This window comes from Gavialis gangeticus, unplaced genomic scaffold, assembly GCF_001723915.1.
Source record: "Gavialis gangeticus isolate Ggan-Ray unplaced genomic scaffold, GavGan_comp1, whole genome shotgun sequence".
NCBI classification, from domain to species: Eukaryota; Metazoa; Chordata; order Crocodylia; family Gavialidae; genus Gavialis; species Gavialis gangeticus.
Genome location: NW_017729027.1, coordinates 6889970 through 6914685, shown reverse-complemented (window position 1 = coordinate 6914685; position 24716 = coordinate 6889970). Strand labels below are relative to the sequence as shown.

At 40.8% G+C, this 24716-nt stretch overlaps 1 protein-coding gene across 2 annotated transcripts in view; it reads right to left on the bottom strand.

Moving 5' to 3' along the window:
• Positions 1–2099: 2099 nt before the first annotated feature.
• ME1 (malic enzyme 1) overlaps positions 2100–24716 on the bottom strand; it is a 321897-nt gene continuing 299280 nt past the window's right edge. For both annotated transcript variants that reach the window (XM_019520424.1, XM_019520423.1), the window contains 3 exons: positions 21375–21548; positions 5226–5324; positions 2100–2449 (listed from right to left, as the gene is read on the bottom strand). In XM_019520424.1, the coding sequence (XP_019375969.1) occupies positions 2291–2449; positions 5226–5324; positions 21375–21548 (432 nt within the window). In that variant the 3' untranslated portion in view covers positions 2100–2290. The remainder of the gene's footprint in view (positions 2450–5225; positions 5325–21374; positions 21549–24716) is intronic.

Below are 24716 nucleotides of genomic sequence, written 5' to 3'. Positions count from 1 at the left end.
AAAAAAGTAAATGGCCCTAATCCTTCTAGATTTACCATCTGGTAAAATAGGCTCTAGCCTACGGAAGCTTGTGCTGCGGCTCATCCGGGGACCATGGGGGGAGGGGGGGCATAGCTGCCAGTGGTGTGTGCATGGAGGCACATACCTTCCAGATCTGCGCATGGGGCAAGGACAGGCAGCCGCTGCGCACTTAAGGCCGGGGCTGTTTTGGTCTCTTCCCGGCAGGGGGAGCTGGACTGGGGCTGCGCTTGGGGTGGGCGGTGGCAGTGTAGGGGGGGTTACAGAGAGCTACAGCCACCCTAAAATATTGTAGCCCCCCCACTCAGCACCACTGCTACCTGCCCCTGCCTGCTCTGAGCACAACCCAGGCCCAGCCCCCCCACCGGGAGAGGCTGGCACAACCTCTGGCCCCAAGCACACAGTGGCATCCTGCCCTTGCCCTGCATATAGATCGGGGGGGGGGGGGATGTACCCCCCATGCCTCCCTCAGGGGTGCATGTGCTCTCCATAACCTCCCTGCTCCCTCCAGACAAGCCACTGCTCTGCCCTGTGCCCCTCCCCAACCTGGTTGTGCATCACCTGCCCCAGCCCCACTGCCTCCCTCATTATGGGAGCCTTGATCTGCACCCCCCATGCTCCTTCCCCTTCCTCCCACCCCTTCCCCCCACCCCACAGACTTACCAACGGGACACTTCTCTCCAAGCTGCCGAGCTGAATATCAGCAATTGGATCGATATCCGCCATCAGTATTGGCCCAAAAAATCTTTATCAGTGCACTCCTAGAGATAGTGTCTTCTTACTACTGTTATGATGTTGTCAGTAGTACACTTTTAAAATAAAGTACCGTGAACGGGCTCTGAAATAAATCTTGTTCATAAGAACTCAAGCAGTGGTAGGGAAGTTAAAAGTAATGGAAGTGGCAGTGATGCTCAGAAATCTTTATTGAGATGGGTATGGAACTAGTTTTGCATTCAGGATAGTTGAAGTTTTAGATTCAAGCAGATACGTGAAAAGAAAAGGATATGTGCGATGTAGATGTTATTTGAATCCTGACTTGTAAATGTCATTTTTATATTAGTTAATTCAGAATAATGTAGGTGATGACAGGAACCTCAGTGTCCATAGGAGGTAGAAATATGTCATTGCTAGGTATGGATTTTCATGACAGGTTGACAGCTCAGAAATGAAGATTATGAAACAAATTATGAAAACACTGATTTGGCTGCGAGAGAGTATGCATGTGTGTGCATGCACACCCAGCATTGTCAGTGAATGCTTAAAGACTCCTATAGAAACAATGTCAAAGAATTTAAAATGACCAGTTACTGAATTGACAACCATAGACAGTAGAAAGGAGCTTGATGTTTAAATTAATGTCAAAGAACAAACAATAACAATTTGTTTGTTTGTTTGTTTTTAAAGATGGGGGCTTTTGTCTTTAATCATTTTTCCTTTTGGCAGGCTGGAAATTGGTTACAAAGATGAAAATGTTATCTTCTGTAGTATGTGTTTAACACATCCTAGCCTGAAATATTCATACACTGTATATGAAATAGTTCATATTACAAGTGCATACACTGCATATTAAATGGTGTAGTACACAGATTCATAGGTAGCCTGGTAGGTAGCTGGAGAATGTCAGTGAACCTATCTTTATTTAAAAAGAGCCCTATTCAAAACAGTGTAATGTGTGTTTTATCAGCTACTGCAGTTGAAGGACTTTCATGAGTCTTGAATCGAGAGCTAGCATTTCATAATGCTATTTTTACTGAAATGAATGAACATTCACTTCTGCTCTCATAAAAAAAAAACAACAAAAATGATCTCTGGCAGCTGCATAAATGGGCTAAATACATATTCTTTGAAGGGTTCAAGAGCTTTAAATCTAATTTTTAAAAAATCACCTAATTTAATTTGGCTTTTATGGGCATTAGTACCAAGCTGTCAATGATTTAAGTGAAAAAGATGGTGTTCTTTACTATAATTTATAATGACATACTTAAGTGCACTGTATCACATATTTCTTTATACCATGTGGAAACAACAGAGTAACATACTACAGCAGAAAGCCATAAATAAATGAAACAGTTGCCCCACACTTGTTGCCCAAGTCACTTTTTATTCTTACATGTATACTTTGCTCAATTAATTTGAAATACAATTTCTAAGCAAAAAATCCAGTTTTTAAAAGTTCTGCATCTTAAAAAACTAGTAATTCTTAGATTGAACAAGCAGGGAAAATACTAAGTCTTTGAATTATTTTAATTTCTAATACATTGCTCATTTTCTATTAAGTTTGTATTTTCATGGCTTCCTGAGGCCAGGCATAAGATTCAGCCATGAAGTCATCATAATCAGTGCTGTAGACCTGAGAGCGAATCAATGCTTCCTTGTCTTTCGGCTCAGGATAGAAAGAGGCTGTGTTATTGCTGTAGGCTTGTTCTGCAATCTGAAACAGACACAGAAGTTCACAATTACTTTTGATACAGCATTTCAATGAACATAACAGGCTGTAAGAGCAGAAATAATGACAGCTTAGAAATCAGCACAAGACTCCAGATTCTTTGCAGGTGTAAAATGGACACTTATATCACTGACAGACTGTGGCATCTGGTCCAATATATCTGTCCCCATTTTCTGCATAGTGAATGCTTACATCCATTGCCAGGATTCATAGCCATACTCTTTTCGCTCTCTTGCAGAATTATCCATCTGGAGTTGTACACTGTAATCATTCTCCCCAATCCAATAACATCCTAGCTTTTAAAGTGCAAAATATACCCTACTGCCACAAGCAAAGTTAAATGTAATCTTTGCTTTTTTGATGGAACTAGCTTCTTCTCCATGGAGATGCTGTCTTTGTTACTTTTGATGACTGTTACCAGGGGTTATATTTTCTTCACCCATCACAAGAAATATTTTTTCTTTTGTTTTGCCCAGTAGTATAACTGCAGGGAGGGGACACCAAGGCAACAGCCTCAGGCACTACCTTTGGGGTGATGGCAATACAAAAATAGCCACCACTCCCCTGGTGGCTGGCTACACAGCTGACGCCAAGACCAGAGCTGTCCTGTTACATCTCTAGTTTTGTTCAAACACACTATGCATGAGAACTGCTACTAAGATTTATCACAGTCAGTAATTCTCTCAAAAAAGCTGAATTATTAAGAATGGCAAGTGTAAAAGCAGCTTGCTGCTTTTATTTTAGAAATGTTTAAGGAAAGGATCCCTTCACAATTTTTGTTTCTTTTCACCCTATAAATGCCTGGCCCTGAAAGTTTCCAAACCCTCCATAGCAAGTTGAATGAACTGCAGCATTAACAAAGTATGTATTGCTGCTGAAAAACTGAGTTTAAAAGGAACTGCAGCCCCAAGCATTTCACAGCAGGCTCAGAGAGGAGATCATTGGCCTGAAGAAATCTATAGAGTTTCACCTGGTCATCCATCTGCACCTTTAATAAATACAGGCTTGACTCTCCAGTCGTAGGCAGCAGCCTTTTTGGGCAGGAAGATGTCTCAAGCTTTATTCCCAGTTCAGATGAAGCCTGCTACTTTTGGAGGAAGGAAAGCAATCCTTTTTTTTTTTGTGCCTGGCTTCTTTTATATGCTAATTAATGTTTTAACTTTGGGGAGAGTTTTAGGTCCCAAGTACAAAAGTTGTTTCTTTGCTTCCTCTGACCTTGACCGTATTCTGCCCTATGTAACAAATTTTGGGCATATTTCTAGGACAGTTGCTCTTAAGATCTACGCATTTTAGCACCTTTAAATAAATCCCTCTTAAACTGTAAATCCCTAATACAAAATTTTTATTTCAGCACATCTAAAAAAAGATTCAATTAGCATAATGGAAGAAAGCTGGAGCTAAGCCCCAGAGGCTGTGTACAAACCTGAACTCCTTAGGAAGAAACTTACGCCGAATTTCTCTATATTTATTTGACAGAGAAATGAAGTCACCAGGTAACAAACTGTCCGTTTTAAATCAAACTGGGTACTCTATATTAAAAAGATAATTGTGTCACAGTCAGAGGAGAAGAGTTACTAGCACTGTTTTGGAAAGGATTTGCCAACATAAAGGCAATTTGATTTTAGCTTGAGAAGTCTGCATGGAGACGTTTTGACAGCTGTGGAAATACAGCTATTATCACCCTGAAAAGAAGTGAACTACAATGAGTTTTATTACATACAGTTGGGATCATGTTACCAAATGAGTCAAAGGGAACTATTCCATGGCAGACTATACTGTTTTTTCCAAAGAGGTATTTAGTAAGTGACACTGTCTATAACAAGATGACCCACTCAAGTGATAATACTGTGGAACAAGAGGCATATGATAGACAAAAAATAATATATCCCACACAAAGAGACTGGAACTGGGGTAAGTTTGTTCCTTCTGAGGTGTTTTGCAGGGTTGTCAAACATGGCCTATCCAGTTACTTTGGAACTCTTATCCACTGCAGCTACAGTGCACCCATTTTGGCAAAGCACATGCATGAAAAACCCACACCTGCTTTTACAGAAACTGTTTGTTCTGATAGATAAGGAAGACCATAACAAAATAGAGCTATGATGGGACAAAGAAAGGAGAAAACTAGTATACATGAAGGTATCTGTTGTCCCAAAAGGCAACTTACTGAATTGTGAAGAATAGAGAACAACTGACAGTGCATTTCATGGCTCTTAAATCTATGGACCAAGTCCCATGAAAAGTATGTGAAATTAGCTGGTAGGTGATGTATGTAGACTCTAGACATCATTCTGCTTTAATCACCAGCAATTAAACATTAAGCATATCATACTTCCATCTTCTTCGCTTGGAGTATATATACAAATATATATATACAATGTGTATATATGTCACCCTACATCACCGTAGTGTGTTACTGCAGCAACGTAGGGTGACTTGGGTCTACACGTGACCAGCAGCTACTTTGCCATAGCAGTGCACTCCCCTATTTTAGCATGCTGCTACAGTGAATAGCAGTGAAAACTAACCATGTGCCTGCTGGAAATACTAAAGCACGGTGCTGTAACAAATTCACCGTAGGGTGACATGCAGATGTTCCCCATTATGTACACATTTGAAAGGGGTTTTAAAAAAACTTCTACCTGTTCAATTTCAACTGAATGCTTAAAACAAGTTTAACTTGTAACAACATTTTAAAATATTTTATTTCCTGCAAAAAGTATGGCAGAAGGAGATGGCAGAAAGGATTTAAATGCTTTACCTTCACAGCAATTTTCAGTGACACATCTTGAATAGTCATTAAAGGAGGGTATAGACGACCTTCCTCCAAGTGTTTCTCTGAAACCTGTTGAGCTATCACCTAGAAATGAAGCAGAAGTTACATTTAAAATTAAACCCACAAGCCTATTTTACATTACCCAGTTAGAAACTGCTGTAGGAGGAACACCTTCTGATCTTGTATGAATGAACACGCGAGTTAGAACCAAAGCTCCTTGCCAGGGACATTACATGTCCGTGCCCATTTGGTTGGCTGGTGCAACTTAAACACTGAAACCTCAGCAGCACTGCCTGGTAGTGCTCATGTACCCCATGCAACCCTCTCATTGTACCCATATATTCTGAGGATGAGGCTACAAAAAGGATGTGGGTACCTGTTCCTCACCCTGGTCTTTCTAAATGGAGCAGCAGCTGATTCTGAGGAAGAGAGGAAAGTGAACAGGAAGTAGTACTTTCTCGATGGTAGTAAGGTTGGAGTCAATATTCTACATAAAGACTGAAGTACACATCAACCAAACTGAGTGCTTAATCTGGGTGCAATTTCCTGTACAAGTAGATAACTAAAATTCCAAGTGGCATATCTAAAATTATCTGGCATTAGAATATGCCAGACAACTGCTTTGGTAGAATGTGATCTAATCACAAACAGGAAGATGGGAAAGGAGCAGCTGGTTATGTATAACCATACAGTAATTTTTTTCTAACTCACTTTGACCCTCATTTAAGAGAGGAAAAAAACCCCTCAAGCACTTGGAAAATTCCTTAGTCTTATTCAGATAGTACTCTAGGGCCCTTGGTGTTCAATATACTGAATACTTATGGCTGAGGGGTGTAGGGAAGTAGACTTGTAGATGTATTAATAAATATGAAAATTTGATAATACTTTAGGTAAGAATTGCTAGCTGGGACAGAATACCACCTTTTCTTTTTTGTAATGCTGAATTAGGTGGGTCAGTCAGGGGAGCATGTAGCTCACTTAGCCATCTAACCATTACGGCTAGGGAATTACACAAATTGGTATAAGTGATTGAAAACTGGTTTCAAACATGTAACACAACGGAAGGTCAGTGCACATAAACTGCTTTCAAAACAGCCAAAAATGTTTTTTTAAGATAAACCTGGATAGATGGATGATCAGATTTAATTGATTTAGGTTAAATAGGTTTATTGAACTACTGTGCCAGATCCCCTCCAGATTCAAGTTAACTCAGTCCCCAAGCTTCCCACAATGCTTTGTCCTCCCCTGCAACCTCCTCCCCACCTTGCAGGGTGGGCAGGCTAGCCTCAGCCCAAGCTATCTGCTCCAGCTGAGCAGGGAGGCGTTCTCTAGCACTCCCCAGCTTCTGGCCTAGGCCACAGCAGGCATGTGGCTGCATTTCCAGAATCAAAAGTGAATGTTTACTTGCTTACTGATTCAATCTACACAGCTTAAACTAAACTGAAAAGATTGAATCAAATCAGTCTTGGGCTTTTTGACCGTCTGTACTTAGCCTAAAAAAATAGCTTTAAATCAACAAATGGAATAATGAGCAGTCTCTTGGTGGCTTAAAAGGGTACTTCATGAGTTGTGTCAGGTGCAAACTGAGGTCCCAGCTGAAACCATTTCTTTTAAACAGTACATCTAAACTGATAAGCTCTTTCAAGAAATCTGTTGTATATAAAACCAGATCTGTTATGTAACAGACACATAGTATGCCAATACAGCTGCCTTGGGGTCCTTGACCAAAGATAATCAGAAGACCCAAAACACTTACATGATATAAATAATCATAGATTTCATAGACATTAGGGCTGGAAGGGACCTTGGAAGATCATTGGGTCCAGCCCCCCGCCCGAAGGGCAGGAAGTCAGCTGAGGTCATAGGATCCCAGCAAGATAAGCATCCAATTTGCTCTTGAAGGTGTTCAATGTAGGTGCTTGAACCACCTCCAATGGCAGGCTGTTCCAGACCTTGGGGGCTCAGACAGTAAAGAAATTCTTCCTTATGTCCAACCTGAAATGGTCTTGAAGTAGCTCATAACTGTTCGACCTCATCATCCCTTGGGGCGCTCTCGTGAACAAACGTTCCCCCAGATACTGGTGGTCACCCCTGATAAACTTACAGATGGCCATCAGATCACCCCGGAGCCTGCGCTTTTACAGGCTAAAGAGCCCCATGGCTCTCACACCCTGTCATCGTAAGGTCTGTTTTCCCGACCTCTGATCATGCACGTGGCTCTTCTCTGTACTCTCTCAAGCTTCTCCACATCCTTTTTGAATTGTGGAGCCCAAAACTGGACGCAGTACTTCAGCTGCGGCCTCACCAAGGCCGAGTACAAGGGGAGAATGATGTCCCGGGATTTGCTTGAGAAGCGTCTATGGATGCAAGCCAGCATTTTGGTCACTTTACTAGCCACAGCATCACATGGCAGCCTCATGATCATCTTGTGGTCAATGATGACCCCCAAGTCTCTTTCTTCCATAGTGCTAGCCAGCATAGCACTGCCAAGCCTATAAGGATGCTGCAGGTTTTTCCTCCCAAGGTGGAAAATCTTGCATTTTTCGGTGTTAAACACCATCAGGTTCTCGTCCACCCATCTGCTGAGCCTGACCAGGTCAGCCTGGATCGCCCTCCTGCCTTCTGGTGTGGATGCTTGGCCCCAAAGTTCAATCTGTTCAGGTGTTACAATGACTGTGCTGGTTTTTCACGCATCCCTTCCCAAACCCAGCCCAAGATTGTAACGCTTTCTGGTCACTATTTTCTAGAGGTTAGTAATACCTGTTGCTTCTTTAAAAAGGAAAGATCTTTAAAGCCTGTGTAATCAGAAGCAGAAAACAGAAGGTCCAAATGATGAATTCGACCTTGGTGAGGCAGCAATTCCAGCAATGTTAGATGACTAAACAGTGGAGTCGCATCATAAGCGCATTTAACTTACGCAAATTCAACTATACGCGCTCGACTGCTGGGGCTGGCCACCAGGTGCCGGCCGGGTCATGGGACGTAGTACGGTGCCGTGTGGTACTGCCTGCATGCACTGGCATGGCTGGGGGGCAGCAGCTCGCTCACGCTCAGCTGGCTGCCCTGGCGGGACAAGGCGGCGGAGGACGAGAGGGGCGAGGAGTGAGTGTGGAAGGTGCCCAGCAGCAGCGAGGATGTGCGGAGAAGCGGCAGGTTATCCCCCGCCGCCCCGTAGTAGGCGCAGCTGTTGCACTGCATGCCTTGTCCGGGCCCTGCGGTGGCTGCTCGGCGCCAAAGCCTGGCGGGAAGGGCAATTTAAGGGACTTTCAAGTATAATTTTGACTATACGTGATTTTCACCATACACGCTGACTTTAGAACCTAACCCCCGCGTAAAATGCGATTCCACTGTACTTCTTTTGAAAGATGCAAAAATTCTGTGTACTGTTATTACCTTAGCCATGCTGGCACAACTGAAATAATTTTGGCCCTAACCTGACGTGTCTTTCAACTACTTTCTGTATTAAAGCAAACTAAGGAAAACAGAAAGCAGACTTCTGCAATCCAGAAGAAAAGCATCCAATGTGGACTGTGTCCCTACTTGCTCTTAAATAAGACTGGTGCTTGTCTGGTGTCAGACAGATCTATAGCTGAAATCCCCATAGGCTGATGATATTATTTATCACTGCTTTTCTTGTTGACTATTTGAGAAGTTCGTAACTGTTTAATTGATCCAATAAGCTGCTGCTCTTTCCTACTGCTACTATTCATTCATACACAGATTCAAGTATTCTCTTCTATTGTGTCTAAGAGGAAAGCTACTGTTGTTGAATGAATGGAGGACAAAGGGAATGGTGCATACAACTGTCTGTGGTTTCTGAAGGCCCAGAAGGTTTTATTTAATAAATTGCAGAACACTTTATGAATGACCTCTGAGCCTTGTCTCTATCTTTTTTAATATCTCATCATTAAATAACTCGGGGCCATCCTCATGGGCCACATGGCCCATGAGGCTGCATCTCCATGAGTGGGAACGTGTGCTTTGTGGCACCTCAAAGACGCCTGATGCAGTGCAAAACGCAGGTGGCAAATGTGAATTGGTTTGCTGTGCTGCATATCTGCAGGTTGGTGGCAAAATTAGATACCTGGAACTCTTGGTATCTAAACAAAATAAAAACGGGGGGACAAAAAAAGTGGCGCAACACATGTGGCAGCAGCTTGCACTGCCTGAAAACAGAGCCTGGCCAGACAGCCATCACCACCACTGCAGCCCCAGGAGGCCCTCAGGTAAGGCTGCTGGGGCCAGCCCAAGTACTGGCCCCAGCTTCCCCTACCCCACCCAGGGCAATCTGCTGCACGCCAGAGCATGTGTGCAGGGGCATTCCCTGGGGAAAACTACCAACAGCACAAATGTGTGACAACTATGTGCTGCTGCTGGGAAAGGGCATGTTCCCACTTGAGGGATGTGCCCTGAAGTGCTAATTTGCACATCTCTGCCCACAAGCTCCCGCCCACAACTCCTGCTACTGATTCAGCTGTAGCAACAGCCAGGATTTCTGGACTCCCCCTCCCTCCGCTTCCTGCCTTTGCCCCTGCAGCACTTCATGATACAGTGGGTGAGTCTGCAGCTGGAGAGCCGAGGGTGGGGGCTGGGGTACCCACATGGTGCTGTGAAACAGGAGAGCGTTTGTGGTCTCCAATGGTGCAGTCCATATGGCATGCAACCCCTGATGGCTTATACATTGGACAGCCCTAAAATAACCCATCTTCTTTAAATATGTATATTTCCCTTTAGATTTAGTTTCTGGAATCAGAGCAGAAGATCTCAATCAGACATGTCTTGGGATTGTAACAGCTGATGCAACTATCCTTGCTGTTCAGTTTGAAATATCAAGAGGCTCAAAGGGCTTTTCTTCAAAATAATTTGCAATTATCAATACATTAGCTAATTTACATGGATCTTCAGAAAACACAGAAATGCTGTTCAATAAGTATTACTGATACCTCACAATCACTACCTAAAAATTAACTTTCCTAATGATGAGAGAAGCAGATAAGAAGACCATCTGTTAATATAATATCTCCTTTCACCATATTTATCAGAGAATGTGAAATATAAATGATTCCTTCTAAGTCTACTCATGAGCCTACCACTCAATGGGTGTATCTACACATGCAATTAATTCGAAACAAACTCTGGCACATATTGTTCTAGAGTTTATTGCTCCCAGGTGTGGCTTTGAACAAACACCTGGGACTGCAGCACATTGAGCTGGGTTGGAACCACCTTGGATGGCAGAGGGTCTGGGAGGTCAGCCACCAGCTCAGGGCTGCTCCACTCTGGCTCAGTGTGCTGCAGAGGGGCTGACTGGGGCACAGGGGTGTTCCAGTGTGGGTCTAGGTGGCAGACAGCCCCCACACTGGACCACCCTTGTACGCCAGCCAGCCCCATCAGCATCTATACACGCATTGCTGCACGGTAAAAAAAAACTCTGCCACCGGATAGTACTTTTATTTACAAGTATTAATTTGCAATGGAGCTTTAATTTCCTGTACCCTTATAAGGGTGCACATCTAGATGCAGAGATATTTACTGCAGAGCTAATTAGACAGCTCTGCAGTAACTGTCTTGTGTAGATGCACCCAATTAAATTTAGCTTAAGATGAATATGAAAGAAGGAGAACTTTTTAGATGGCAAATTGGTATGCTTTTCTGGAGAGAGGCTCAAAAAATGTGATGACAGGCCATGTTGCTTTCATAGGCTGTATCAGTCCACCTAAAATAAACAAAGATATCTTTTTCTTTAAAACATCACAAGTACTGAACAGGAAGGATTTTTTAATATTAGGTGTTTTTAAGACATGGCTATCATGTTCCCAAACTTCCACAACCTTTTCATCTATAGATAATCAGATCAGAATTAAAATGGCTCTGATTTCACCTGAACCACAGGTTTTTTTTCTTCTTACAGACTACTGGGATAAATAAAGGGAGAATGCTTTTTAAGAATAGAAGTGGCTGAATCTGGGAAGCTTCAAATGATGGATATATTTCTCCTATATCCTCTAGGCATATAAAAGTTTCCATGCCAATGAAGCAAAGAGTTTCCTTGAAATGTTAAAATGTCTGTCAAGTACATCATACCTGACCTGGAACTCTGGAGTGGCACCATTGGGATGGAAGGAGCAGGGAAAGCCAACTCCAATGGCATCCTTTTGAGCAAATGCCTGGAGCACAGTCCTGTTATTACAAAAACCATCTTCATATACAGTGACAAATACAAGACCACTTGGAGACACCCTTGCTTTAAGCACTGGCACCTCCTTGACTATGTTATTCTGATCAAATGGATGTCCGCATCATGTGTGAGGAACTGATGACTACTCGGCAGATCACCATTTTATCAGGTCCATTACAAACATCCAGCTGTATCCAAAACACCAAAGAACAGCCAAAAGCAGTGTGAGGGACTCTCAACACCAAATCTCTTCAAAAATGAAGGTCAGTAAGGAACTCCAACAGCATCTCCATGAACAGCTCTCTGCCCTGCCCACAAATGAAAGCAACATTGAAGAATTCTGGAAGGGGTATAAAACTGCCACCCATATGGCCTAAGCTGAATCCATTGGTTATACCCCCTGTCAACACAAAGACTGGTTCAAGTAGAGGGAGGCTGAGATCCAAACCTTTCTTGACCAGAAGAAAAGGGCTTATTCTGCTTGGGAAGATGACAGACACCTCATCTCAGCATAAGGAGACATATCAGCTCCTCAAAGCTGAAGCTCAGACGAGGATCTGGGAAATCAAAAATCAATGGTGGCACAGTACAATCAAGGAGATACAGTTCTGTGCTGACAAACTGGACACAAATAGTTTTTTCCAGGCAACAAAAGCGATCTATGGCACAGTGTCCCGTGGTCCTACTTTCCTGGAATCACAGGATGGCTTAACACTTCTTAAAGACAATGACTTCATCCAGGCTAGATAGAAAGTGTACTTTGAGGCACTCCTGAACCATGAATCAACTGTGATGGATGCCACCATTGAGTATATCCCTCAGCACCCTGAAAGGAGATCCCTTGCCAACTCTTCCATCCTAGAAGTCTGGCAAACCATCAAAGAATCCAAGAACAACAAAGCTACTGGACCGGATGGCATACCTGTGGAAATCTACAAGGCTGGCAGCAAAGAACTAGTACCGAGACTCTACAAATGTATTCTTCAAATCTGGAGCAAAGAAGAGATCCCTGGGGACCTGAGGAATGCCAGCATTGTGACCGTCTTCAACAAAGGAGATAAGTCTGTATGTGGGAACTATCGTGATATTGCCCTCCTTTCCATAGCAGGGAAAATTCTTGCTCACATCCTCTGAACTACTTTCTACTTCTTGCTGAGTGTGTTCTTATCTCAGAGTGGCTTCAGGCTATCCCATTGGGCAATTGACATGATCTCTGTTGCCCACCAGGTCCAAGTAAAGTGTCAGGAACAACATGAGGACCTGTATATGGCCTGCACTGACATCACTAAGGCCTTTGATTCCATCAACTGAGAAGCCTTGTGGGAAGTACTAGCCAGGTTTGGATGTCCTGAAAAATATATATTAAGGTCCTGAGGTTTCTCCACAACCAGATGACTGTAACTGTTCTTTGTAGTGGATCAGAGACAGATCCATTTGTCATCTGAACTGGGGTCAAGCAAGGATGTGTCATCCTCCTAGCTCTGTTCTTTATTTTTCTGACAGTCATCCTGCTTCTTATTAAGGACTACCTTCCTTCCCGAATTAACACTGAATACTGAATGGATGAAGGGCTTTTTAACTTGGGACGTTATCATTAGGAGACCAAAGTACTCAAAACAACCATCTTTGACCTTCAGTATGCTGATGACTGCCCCATCCTTGTGCACACTGAGGAAAACCTCCAGATCACACTGGATCTTTTCAGAGAAGCCTACTGAACATTGGGCCTCTCAACATCAAGAAGACTGAAGTGCTGTATCAGCCTGCCCTGGGCCATTATGTGACCCACCCCCCCCTTCCTGAAACTGCCATTGAGGGAAAGTTGCTGGAAGTTGTTGAGCACTTCCCCTACCTCGGTAGCTACTGCTCTCAGACAGTGAACAGGGTGGGGAAGGGGGAGAAAAAGAGGACTCCTTCAACCACCTTTTGTGGGGGAATAGAGATTTGAGAAGCCCAGGTTACAACAGCTTTCCTTTTTCTCCTTTAGTTTAGGAGCTCCTTGGTTCTGATTTATGATCCACCTGATGCAGTTCAGCTATTAAAGCCTTGCCACGTGTTCAAATTATAGCTGGACAGAAAGCAGCTATAAAGTGGTTACACATTTTCAAGCATTAATTTTGTAGCTGGTTGGGTTTTTTATATTATAGCTGGATGGAAATTTGTATGGCATGATAATTACAATGCACATGTGGCTGGTCTAAATTTATTGTGTGGTTAACCAGTGAATTGTGTAATAGATGTAATGTGTGGCAGGGACCTAAGAATAATGGATTCCATTCAACATTCTACTATTGGTTGTAAAGCTGCCTTTGGATCTCATCCAGGTCTTGAAACTATTGACTAAGGCGTACAATTAAGCATTCTTCAGCTTAGGATTCCAAAATGATGAATGTGGATCTGATGAGTCTTCTGAATGTGATCTCATCCTGCTAACAGGATCCTTTGTATCTTTTGTCCTGTCATCTGGAGCCACCCCAGATGAAGCTCTTTGCTTAGATCTTACCCCAGAGACTGATGCTGGTGGTTTTTGAGGCAGCAACTGTCAGATCTATAAACTAAGCGATCAAACATATGAGTACTGTACAGTTACCTGGGAACTTCATTCCTATGACAAGTCTGGAGTCTTCCTATTCGGCTCTTCTTGTGCGAAGAGACACTCAAGTCTTTTTATCTCATATTTAGACCCTATGAGTGATCCAGGTCTTTTTTGAGGTAAGAGAGTTCGAAGTCACCATTTAAGTTATACGGCCCTCCTTACATGCGCTCAAGATAGTGTCCTTCACACAGCTGTCAAGCATAATACATACGATCCTAGAAATACCACTGGACACAAACCACAGTTTCTAAAATCCTGACTTTTAAGTCTACCCTACAGCTGATAACAGGTCTAACTATTCTCTAAATAAACTAAGTCCAAAATACTTATTTTGACAAACTGAACATAAAATCTAGCAACATTCTTTATCAAAAGTGTGTAGACATTAGAACGATATTCAGAGATTTTATATATCAGCAAGATCCAGAAAAATCAATGTCCGTCTGCTGTGGTTACAAAGAACTGGCAGAGCAAAGCCAGACTTTGAGGTGAGGAGAGGTGAGATGCATGGCCACTTCAATCAAAACCCATGGAAGAAGTGATCTCTTTTATTAGACCAACTAGATATTTGAAAACAAATTATTTTATTTATTTGCAAGCTTTCAGGGACACACGCACTTCATCAGGCATAGGAAAGAATGGAGATTGTAAAAGTTCTCCTAGGTAGAAATGAAAATTCACAGGAGAGCTGAAGCTGTGGTAAAGCCTCCTGTTTGGAATACTTCATTTTGTCCAGGCTAGACATAGAGAAAGGTTGAAAAAGTCTTTTTACCTTGAAGTTGTCTGGTGGCAAGCAGGATGTAGAAGTATATTTCTTTCAGGTTATGATGTTTCATATTTCACAGAAGAGGGGGAAGATGGAAAGCTCTTTTGAGCAGGAATTTCATTTGTGGTGAGATATCTGTGTCTCTGTGCTCTGAGATGCAAATTTGCTCCAACAATGGCAAGAGCCTGGTATTAGCATATCAGGTGGTAAAATCCTTTCTTCTTGTAAAAATAAGCATTTCTGGTGGCAAAATGCTTCCTTCTTGTAAAATTACAAATTTTTCATTTTCAAAAAAAATTCTCCCTCTTTATATACACTGAGCTTTATATATATCATAGATAAACAGAAATGCATCAAAGAAATACCTGAGTATCAAGCATTTCTCCTCCTACCAGGACAACAAGGCTGAAATGTTAGCTAAATGGCTGAGCTAAAAAGAGAAATCACTAATACTCTCAGCTGTCATTTGTCACACATTGTTTGCTGGAACAGGTTCTAATGCAAGAGACCAAGACAAAGAGAGGTTATATATCCAATACCTTCACATGCAGGCAAACTGTCTGCATAATATCAATATTGTAAACTGATGCTGAAAAGTATATTCACCAGAGGGAGCTATAATCATAAGGAATAAAAAAGTCAATCCCAGTTTTTGCTCTTGCAGTTTTGGTGGTGGCAATTTTCTTATCCTTAGGACGGAACAGAACATGAAGTTATATTTGTTAGGAGAATATATCTGAGATGATCTTTGCAATTTGTTAGGGAACTGAGGCTTGAAGAAATTAGGCTGCATATAAACCAGAAAATAACATTTTTCAAAGGAAATGTCAGATTTTTCATATACATTATAACTAAGTAAAAACAACTGCTGTTCATTTATGTTTTTAATAGGAAAATCAGTTATGCCTTACTCAAGCTTTTAAAAGGATACCATCCAAAGACTGGGTATACAGTATCTAGCAACTATGAATATCTTGGCTGTTTGAAATTGTATGTTCTTTAATAAAACATTTTAATGGGACTACCTCAGGAATTATTTAATTGTAGGCTTTCCAGTGCCAAGAGTATTTCATTCATTTATAGTTCTGACATCTTTGTTGTGCTTGGTTGGGCTAAGAAGAAAAGGCAATACCCCTTGTAATCCAACAGAAATTGCTTGCAATTAGGAAGCATTCTAGCTCACAAATTTATTAGCCAAAGTCAAAGTCACATTATCTTTTACTTAGGATAAAGGGGAGAACACCTAAAAAACAGCTGTTCCGTTTATCAGAATTAACTGGGGAGGTGGCAAAGCACGAGGACAGTAGTTGTAGGCATGCAACTGGGGTTCTTGTTTTCTATAGTTCTCTTTTACAGATAAGTCTCTATTACATGATTAAGACATCTGTCCATAAAGCAGTTACATACTGGGAGTCTCTTAAAATCTGGAGCATGCTTGGCACATCTCCTCATGACTTTGTAGTTTATCTTTTAATATGATTATTTCAAAACCTACATGAGACTCTCTTGATTTTAATTCTCCATGGAAGAATTATGTCAGTTTTTCTGATCCTTGGGACCAGGATTTTAGTGGATACTTATTTTTTCAGTATTCAGTGCTTTTCTTTATGAAAGGAGAAAGACTTCTTATGATGATATCTTTTATTGGACCAACTGAACTGCATATCTGGAATAGAGTTAGACAAGCTTTAGCATGTAAGATATTCTTCAGAGGCTTCCTTTGGAACCCATCAATCGTTGCTTGGCTAGAGTTCAACACATTAAAAATTATTGTGCTTCTAATACATTAACTGTTTTCAGTGCAAGTATTATAAATACCAGGTGCAAGTATTGTCTATTCCCATGAGTATCCTGAATGACTGTCCATTTACATCTCAACTGCAAAGACTTTCTATGTAGAGCAAAGATGTTTGCTCCCATGAAACAATGAGAAGTTGACTTAATGACAATTCATGTCACAAAACATGCACTAACACACAGCCATTCAGGAGGCAACTTGTCTTAAGAAATCATTTACAAGTTCCCCAAAGTTAACAATAATGCTTTGCTTAACATTTTGTTAAACCGTACCTCTGTGAGGCAGCTGGTTTTTGCTAGTCCCTTGGCTTGCTATTGAAGACATTTCAGTCTATGTATACAGTACCTTTCATCCAGAAGGATTCCAAAGCATTTGCTAACTATATAGGAATTGCTTCACCCAAACTAAAATGAAGATGCTTCTAGAATAAAATGAGGCAACCATTTAACAATACACAGTGGTTTAGCCTAGTAAATGAAGATCACCACATCCAACTGAAATTACAGGGGAAGGTTTAAGAAAGCAGGATGTAATTTTTCAAAGTTTTGTGAGATGGATCATTGCCCTTCTAGGATGGTTAAAGTCAGTGGAGACAGTGGGCCTTTTGCTAAATTTACTGGTGGAAACTGTGAATGCACCCCTTTGACAGGACACTCTATTGATGGCTTTATAAAGATGCCATAATACATCCCTTACTTAAAATCAGCATGGAAAACTTCTATGGGAACAGCATGCAGTTTCTACCTTTTAAGTAGGATAGTTTAAGAGAACGGCATGTTACTTTTGCTGCTGGATCTCTTCTAGCTGAATTAATGGTGCTGGTCCTAGTTTGCAAAGCCTCAAATATCCTGGACCCTGAATGTCCATGACCACTTTCTTGCTTTGACTCCACCCAGATCACTGGAGTAGGAGGGAACATCCTAATGAATTATCCTTAAAGGGAAGCTTGGCAAGCCAGGAATTGAGTATTCTCAACTGGTATTTAGTTGCTGGAATGCATCCGAGTTCCACCATCAAGACGAAATACAGTGTAAAATCATCTATTCTTTCCATAAGTGCTACATTTGTCATTTGTTGTTTTTAGACCTTCTGGATGCTACTGATGCTTCTGATGCTACATGCTTCAGGGAACCAACTTAGCCATAGTGGATATTAAAACTCCAATTGTGTTCCACACTTTTGAAGTTGTTAGGTTCTAACTGGTATATAACATGCACTATATAGAAATCAAAGGAAAACCTTTGTACCTTTCCTTTAGCAATGATGGCAATCAATTGAAATTAACCTAGTATCTTAGCATTAGCACTTAATGGCATGGCATCTTTTGATGTCCTCGAATGATTTGGGTCAAAAGTCACATAAGTGCTTATATTCTGAAAATCATTCTTTCCTGTTTGCCATTTCTTCCAAAATGTTTATGCTCTATACGCACATTCTTGATCAGTTTACTGCAGCCTTATAGCCATTAATGTCTTATTTCTTACAGAACTGTGAACTATGAACAGGAAGTCCTTTTCACTGAAAAATTTGGTATGTACTACTTGCACCTGTGTACAATATTTCATAATGAATGCCACTTGTATTATGCATCTTTCCAATGCTGAGAAGCTTATTGAGTTTTGATCTGGGGTTTTTTTTTAAGTTGTACATATATTGTCCTTCAGTATTACTTGTGTAAGTCTGTGTCCAACAGTTGACTAGGAGGACTGATTTATGGTACAAAGGTGTGATTGATTATTTTTTGCTACTCCTACACGAGCAGCAGACTTTACAAACATGTAGAAGACAGAAACCCTTGTTCCTAAGCATACACAATCTAAAGGAAATGTAATGCGCAAGTCAAATAATAAAAATAAAGGACAGAAAATATACTAATCAGACTTACAGTTGACACAAAATTAGGAGAAGAGGCAACCACTTTGGAGGATAGGATTAAAATTCACAGGGATATTACTACATTGGAGAACTGGGCTACAATCAACAACATTAAATTCAAGAAAAATAAAGAATGGAGGATAACTGGCTTGGCAGCTTCACTGACAAGAAGTTAGGCTAGACCACAAACTAAACATAAATCAGTATTGTGATGCAGTCACAAGAAAAGCAAAGGACATTTTGGGTTGCATTAACAGAAGCCTTATATGGAAAACATGGGAAGTGACAGTAGCACTCTATTTGGTACTGATTAGGCCTGAACTGGATTACTGTGTCCAGCTGTGGGTACTGCATTTTAAGGATGTAGACAAACTAGGAAGGATCCAAAAGCTAGTGACAATGATGACAAAGGTGTTTGAATACAGGTCATAGGAAGAAAAGCTGAAGGAACTAGATATATATTCAGTGTTACCAATAGGATTCTTTTTGCCAGAGACCCCCAAGGATTGACATAGCCCTTTGTCCGATATGGTATCAAATAATCTTTAATAGTAACCCCTAGACAATATTACCGGTTTCCTCCCTGACAAGCAGCTCTATAGATTTCTCAGCAGTGACCATTGGGGGTACCAGGCCTCAGGTCTTTCGCTGGGTATGTGATATTTTGCATCCTCCATAGTCCAGTGGAAGATACAGAAGCTGTGTCTGTCTTCCCAGAACCACTGCATGCTTGCACACATTGTCCTTTGTGTTAACTAATTTTATGGTTTTTCCCTAAAGAATTGTCCCATCCCTTGGCACTAAGCCACACATTCCTCACTTAGTACACCAATCCTATCCTACTTTTGGTTATCTTTCCTTATAGGGAAAGTGCTATACACGTTGCTCACCTATAGTACTCCAGTTACAGCATTTACTTCTTCCAATGCCTGTTCAATTTTATTGCTTAGTTCCGGGAAGGCCTGGACTATAGCTAAAAGCCTTAGCATAACTCAGCTTGCCTGCTATCTATTGGTTTGGAGAAAACACAGTGCAATAGTCCTGCAAAGGAGATGGAGAAAAATTGTTCTCCCTTGCCACAGAGGGAAGAACATGAAGCAGTTGGTCTAAACTACAGCAAAGTAGATTTAATTTTAGGTAGGGGGAAGCTTTCTAAATGTAATAACAGTGTGACAGTGGAATAAGCTACCTTGGGAAGAGCAGCAGTGAAGTCTGCATCTCTACAGGAGGTTGAACTAGATGATCTTTAAGTCCCTTTTAATTCTATGATTCTTTTCATATGCAACAAAACAGAAACATTGGACAAGAATATAAAGACTTTATGAAAAGTGATTTCAAGGTATTTAAAGGTGAAAAGGCAAAGTTGCCTTGCACATGGGAAAGAAGGAGAGATTATTCAAAATATTGGACATGCTAGAATTATAGAGAAGTCTAAAGAGTGAGAGGCATTTTAGATGCAGTGATAGCAAAAATGTGGATAGGACCATGTAAGAGGATTAAAAGTCTGCAATTAAGGTGAAAGCTTAAAAAAAAAAATAAAGAGAAGAGATTAAAGAAAGGGAGTCATGAGATCAGACCAGTACAATCTTATAGGGAACATTCTGGCAGAAAGACCAAAACAATTGTTCAAGCCATCCTTTCCATTCTAAGTGAAAGCCAGCCCTGTGGAGGGAATAGACAAGTCAGTGGGGAAGTTTGAGAACACTGCATAATCCTCAGACTATTCCTTTCTATTCCAAATTTGCAAATGTGAAATGAGTAATATGAGTTTGTAAGCCAGCAGCTCTCTGCACCTGTTCTAACTCTGGCACCAACTACACATGGCAGAAGCAGTTCACACAACATCCCACATGCCCAAACTTGATGGATAGGCCAGGTCAGAATGAGGGGAAAGATGGAGCATCATGGAGCTAAAGAAGCCACGTGACACAGGCCACAAGCATCTTCAGGTCTCACTGAATAAAATAGCAGAGACCAGAACAAAAGAAACAAGAAAAAGAGGAACAAACTAATGATGGTCCAAAAACTAGGAAAAAAAGCTGGTCTTGAAAATGGCTAGAAGGCCAAACACACACAGGCTGAAATTCTTGTAACTCACTCTCAAGCCAAAGCAGCTGAGGACCTGAAGTGGAAAGCATGCATCCCTTTCTGCCTTCTATGAAGAGCATGATGGGAGGTACAGTATGTGTATATTGTACAGGTATTACTAGGACAAAAAAACAGTCACCAAGATTGAATACTTGATGTTCATGGTCACCTGCACTAGAATGTACATACATGAAGGCCTTCAAAAGAAACAGTCTTCTGCTGAGTGGAGGAGTCAAAAAGACAACAAATTAGAAAAAATACAAAAAAAAATATATAATGAGAAGGAAAAGAGAAGAATTAAAGTAAAAAGGTCAGAAGAAAAAAATGGAAATAAAAACTGACTGCTTATAATAAAATACCGGATGAGAAACCCTTCATTCAGAAAGGATCTCAAACAGAAAAATGTTATCAGCTCCTGTACTAAAGAATTCAAAAAGAAGAATGTTCCTGAAAGAACTATAAATACCTGAAAGCAATAATAAAAATGCCCCCCAAAAGATAATATATTTGGTGGAGTTTCCCATACTCTAGAATTATATTGCATCTCTCTATAAGTATGCATCCATATTGCACACACAGATGCATGCTTAAGGACATGCACAAAAGCTTACACACTAGACTTACATATAAGCCCAAAAATTCAGAGATGTGACAATGAGAAGTCTTTTCTCTCTCCTTTTAAATAGAAATCGTTGAATGATGGAAAAAAGTATAAGCAATATTAACTTCGCTATAAAAATAAGATACCTTTGGCTATTTATATGTTTATTTTTCTGCATCACATAATCATTTAAAAATAAAAATTTAAAAAAATGTAATCCTTAATATCTTACCTCAGCAGTAGTGAGGAAAACTTCATCAGTTATATGCCTCACTCCACAAGAAACAATGCCAAGGGCAAGTCCAGGAAACACATAGGCATTGTTACCTTGTCCAGGATACAGAGTGCGCCCATCTGGAAGTGTCACAGGGTCAAAAGGACTTCCACTTGCAAAAATACCACGTCCCTAAAAGAAAACATGCTTTGAAATAATGGCTGTTTTGAAAGGAAACTTTTTTAAGGCCATATATAACCATTTATCACATGGAAGTCGGGTTGAATCTATGTTTAGTTAAAACTTCTTCAAGCTCTTTGGGGAAACTAGATATATTTCACCAGGGAGGTTATGCTTACAGGCTTACATATTTTTAGGTACAAACCATGATGGGGAATATAAGTGCATACAGAGAAGATGTGGGGAGATGTTTAGATTGGTACATTTAAAAAAAAAAAAAAAAAATCTCGTTTTGCCTTTTGTACACTTCAGATCATCTCAGTTAAGCTTTCAGGTCTCACATTTTTCAGTCAGCCTGAAATCTATCCTGTGCAGAAGGATCTACAAAATCTGTGCGCCACACAAATCCTTGTAATAGGCCTTACAAAGGATTTAAGTAGTCCATAAGCCTCGTGCTGGCGCTTTGTGCAAGAATTAATTCCACTGTTAGAGAAGGCCTCTTTTAGAGATAATTTAGGGATAGCTAAAGAACTATCCTGGGAGTAACTGATGCATTATTTGCTACAGGATTGCATTAATACTTTCCCCATATAGCTTCTGATACACAGTAAGGAAAAAAAAACGTAGTTTCAAAAGAGAAAAAGGCTGGTCCCAATGGTCTGCTCAAACAACCCAAGAGTCTGAGCTTTCTGAGAAGAGAGAACCCTAGAATTTAAAGGTTAAGTTCAACTAGGGTTAGGTGATGTATATGGTGATGCTCAGCCTTATGGGACTTTCCATTTTCATCCATTTGCTAACATTTTAATTTTTATACTGTTAAATAGTTTTAAGACCCTGCTTGTAGCAGAACTATCTAAGTTTATCTTGGGGATTTTTTAAGTACCAAGGTTTCTCTTCAGCTCCTCAAAGAATATTTTGTTTAGCTTGGTGTTGTACAGTGTTATCATGGCCTGTTTATTATACATATTGTGGTGACAAAGCAGATGTGTTACTGCAGCTTTAGCTCCGGTTACCAGACGTAACTGCCCATTATAATTAGTCCTTTATATTATATACTTTCCTGTTTGAGTCTAGCATTGCACTGTAACGTGTACTTTTCAGTAAGGAAACAACATGGTAAATTTATGTTTGTATGTCAGTTTTACAGTATTTAAAAAGCTTCTCTTTGTTTGGGGATAACTCCAGTAAAGAACAAGTAATATTCTACAGCCTGTATAAAGTCAGATAGTCATATGGCATTTTTTTACATTAATTTTAGGAAGATATTCCCTTTCATAACATCTGATGAAGTGGCTCTTGCTCATAAAAGCTGATGCATTTCTGATTTGGTTAGTCTGTAAAGTGCTTACCTACCCTGCCTTCTGCCTGATTTCAGACTAACATGGTTAACTACCTCTATCATATCCCACCTCAGCCTTCTCTCTTCCAAACTGAAGAGTCCTAGCCTCCTTAGTCTCCCCTGGTATGGCAGCTGCTCCATACCCGTGATCATCTGTGTTGCCCTTCTCTGTACTTTTCCCAGTTCTATTACATCCTTTTTTAGATGTGGAAACCAGAACTGAACAAAGTATTCAAGATGTGGGTACACCAGAGATTTACATAATAGCATTTCCTTTTTTTTTCCTCCCAATTTCTACTTAATGATGCCCAACATCTTACTGACTTTTTTGGTCATTGCTACACATTATGCTAACGTTTTTATGAGAACTATCTATGATGACTCCAAGGTCTCTTTCTTGGATCACAACAGCTACTCCAGAACCCAGCATGATGTACCTATAATTGAGGTTATTTTTCCCTTTGTGCATAATTTTGTACTAGTCAACACTGAAGTTCATTTGCCACTATTTTGCCCATTCACTCAGGTTTGCAACATGGTTTTGGCAGCTTCACACCATCAGCTTGGGGTTTAACTACTTGAAATAACTTAGTACATACTACGGATGTAGATATAACTTAAAAATTTCAATTAAAAAATTGTTGGTTTAATCTCCTCTAGTTATATTGGTTAAATGGTTAACCTATAACATAGTCCCAGTGCCTGTCCCACCTTGCCATGGGAGAGGAGCTGATGCCACCTGCCAGGAGCAGCACAGGGAGACAGGGGCCGCGCACAGACCCACTTGGACACAGATGCTGCTGGAAGCTTCTCCCCAGGGCCTCCAACAGGAGGCGGCAGTGGCGGCAATAAGCCCCGCCAGACAACAGAGGCCGCATGAAGCCACGAGTGACAGCAGCAGGAGAGGGGCTTCCCAGTCTGCTGGAGCCGCTAGCACACTGGGAGGGAGGGAGCAGACTAGCTATTGGTAGTAGTACCCCCTCCCCCTTCCCTCCCTCCCTCCTGCCCTGCCACCTTCCTGCTCCTGAGGCACTGCACTGCTTCCGTTCCCTGCTAGACTCAGCCGTATGCTAAACATTAACAGGTTGGTAATACACTACTGGTATAAATATACTTACTGTTTAAAAGTTTAAACAGTTAACCTTTCACATCCTTAGTATGTATATTCAAATACTGGTGATCTCAAAAAGAGATCAACAAGTAGACTCCATTTGCAATACAGAAGAATCCTTAACACTCTGTTTCCTAAATGTTTATGAAGATAAACTACATCTCTAGGGAAAACAGGTCATTGTATAGTTAAGTTACATACTGAAGGGTCAAGTCAAGCATCCTCTAATATGAAGATCCAGATCCAAATCCAACCCGACTCCCACCCTCCTAACTCTGAGAAGACACTCTTTCTCACACAGAATATATAGCATGGGGTTGGCAGCACACAGCAACAATTAGAAAGTACTGAACACTTTCAGTAGAGGTTCATCTCTCATTTCTTTGCACCTCTTAACACCAAAAATACAGCTTATTTATCCATAAAATGGGTTAATAAGAATACTGAAAATATTTTTTCAACATTCCTGAATTATAACTTAAACCAAACTAAGGGGTTTTTGTTTGACTGGTTTTGATAAAATTCTCTCTCTTGCCATGTTGCATAGATATTTCCAGAGGAAATAAGTTGTTTACAATTTTGCCCTTCTAATTTCCTGTACAACAAATTTGTTTTAAAATAAATATAACAATCGATTATTATCCTCTAATCCACTTATATATTGATTGACCTTCTCCCATTACCTGTGTTACTTGATAGCACTGTTCAGCAGAGCACTCTGCTTTGCTGG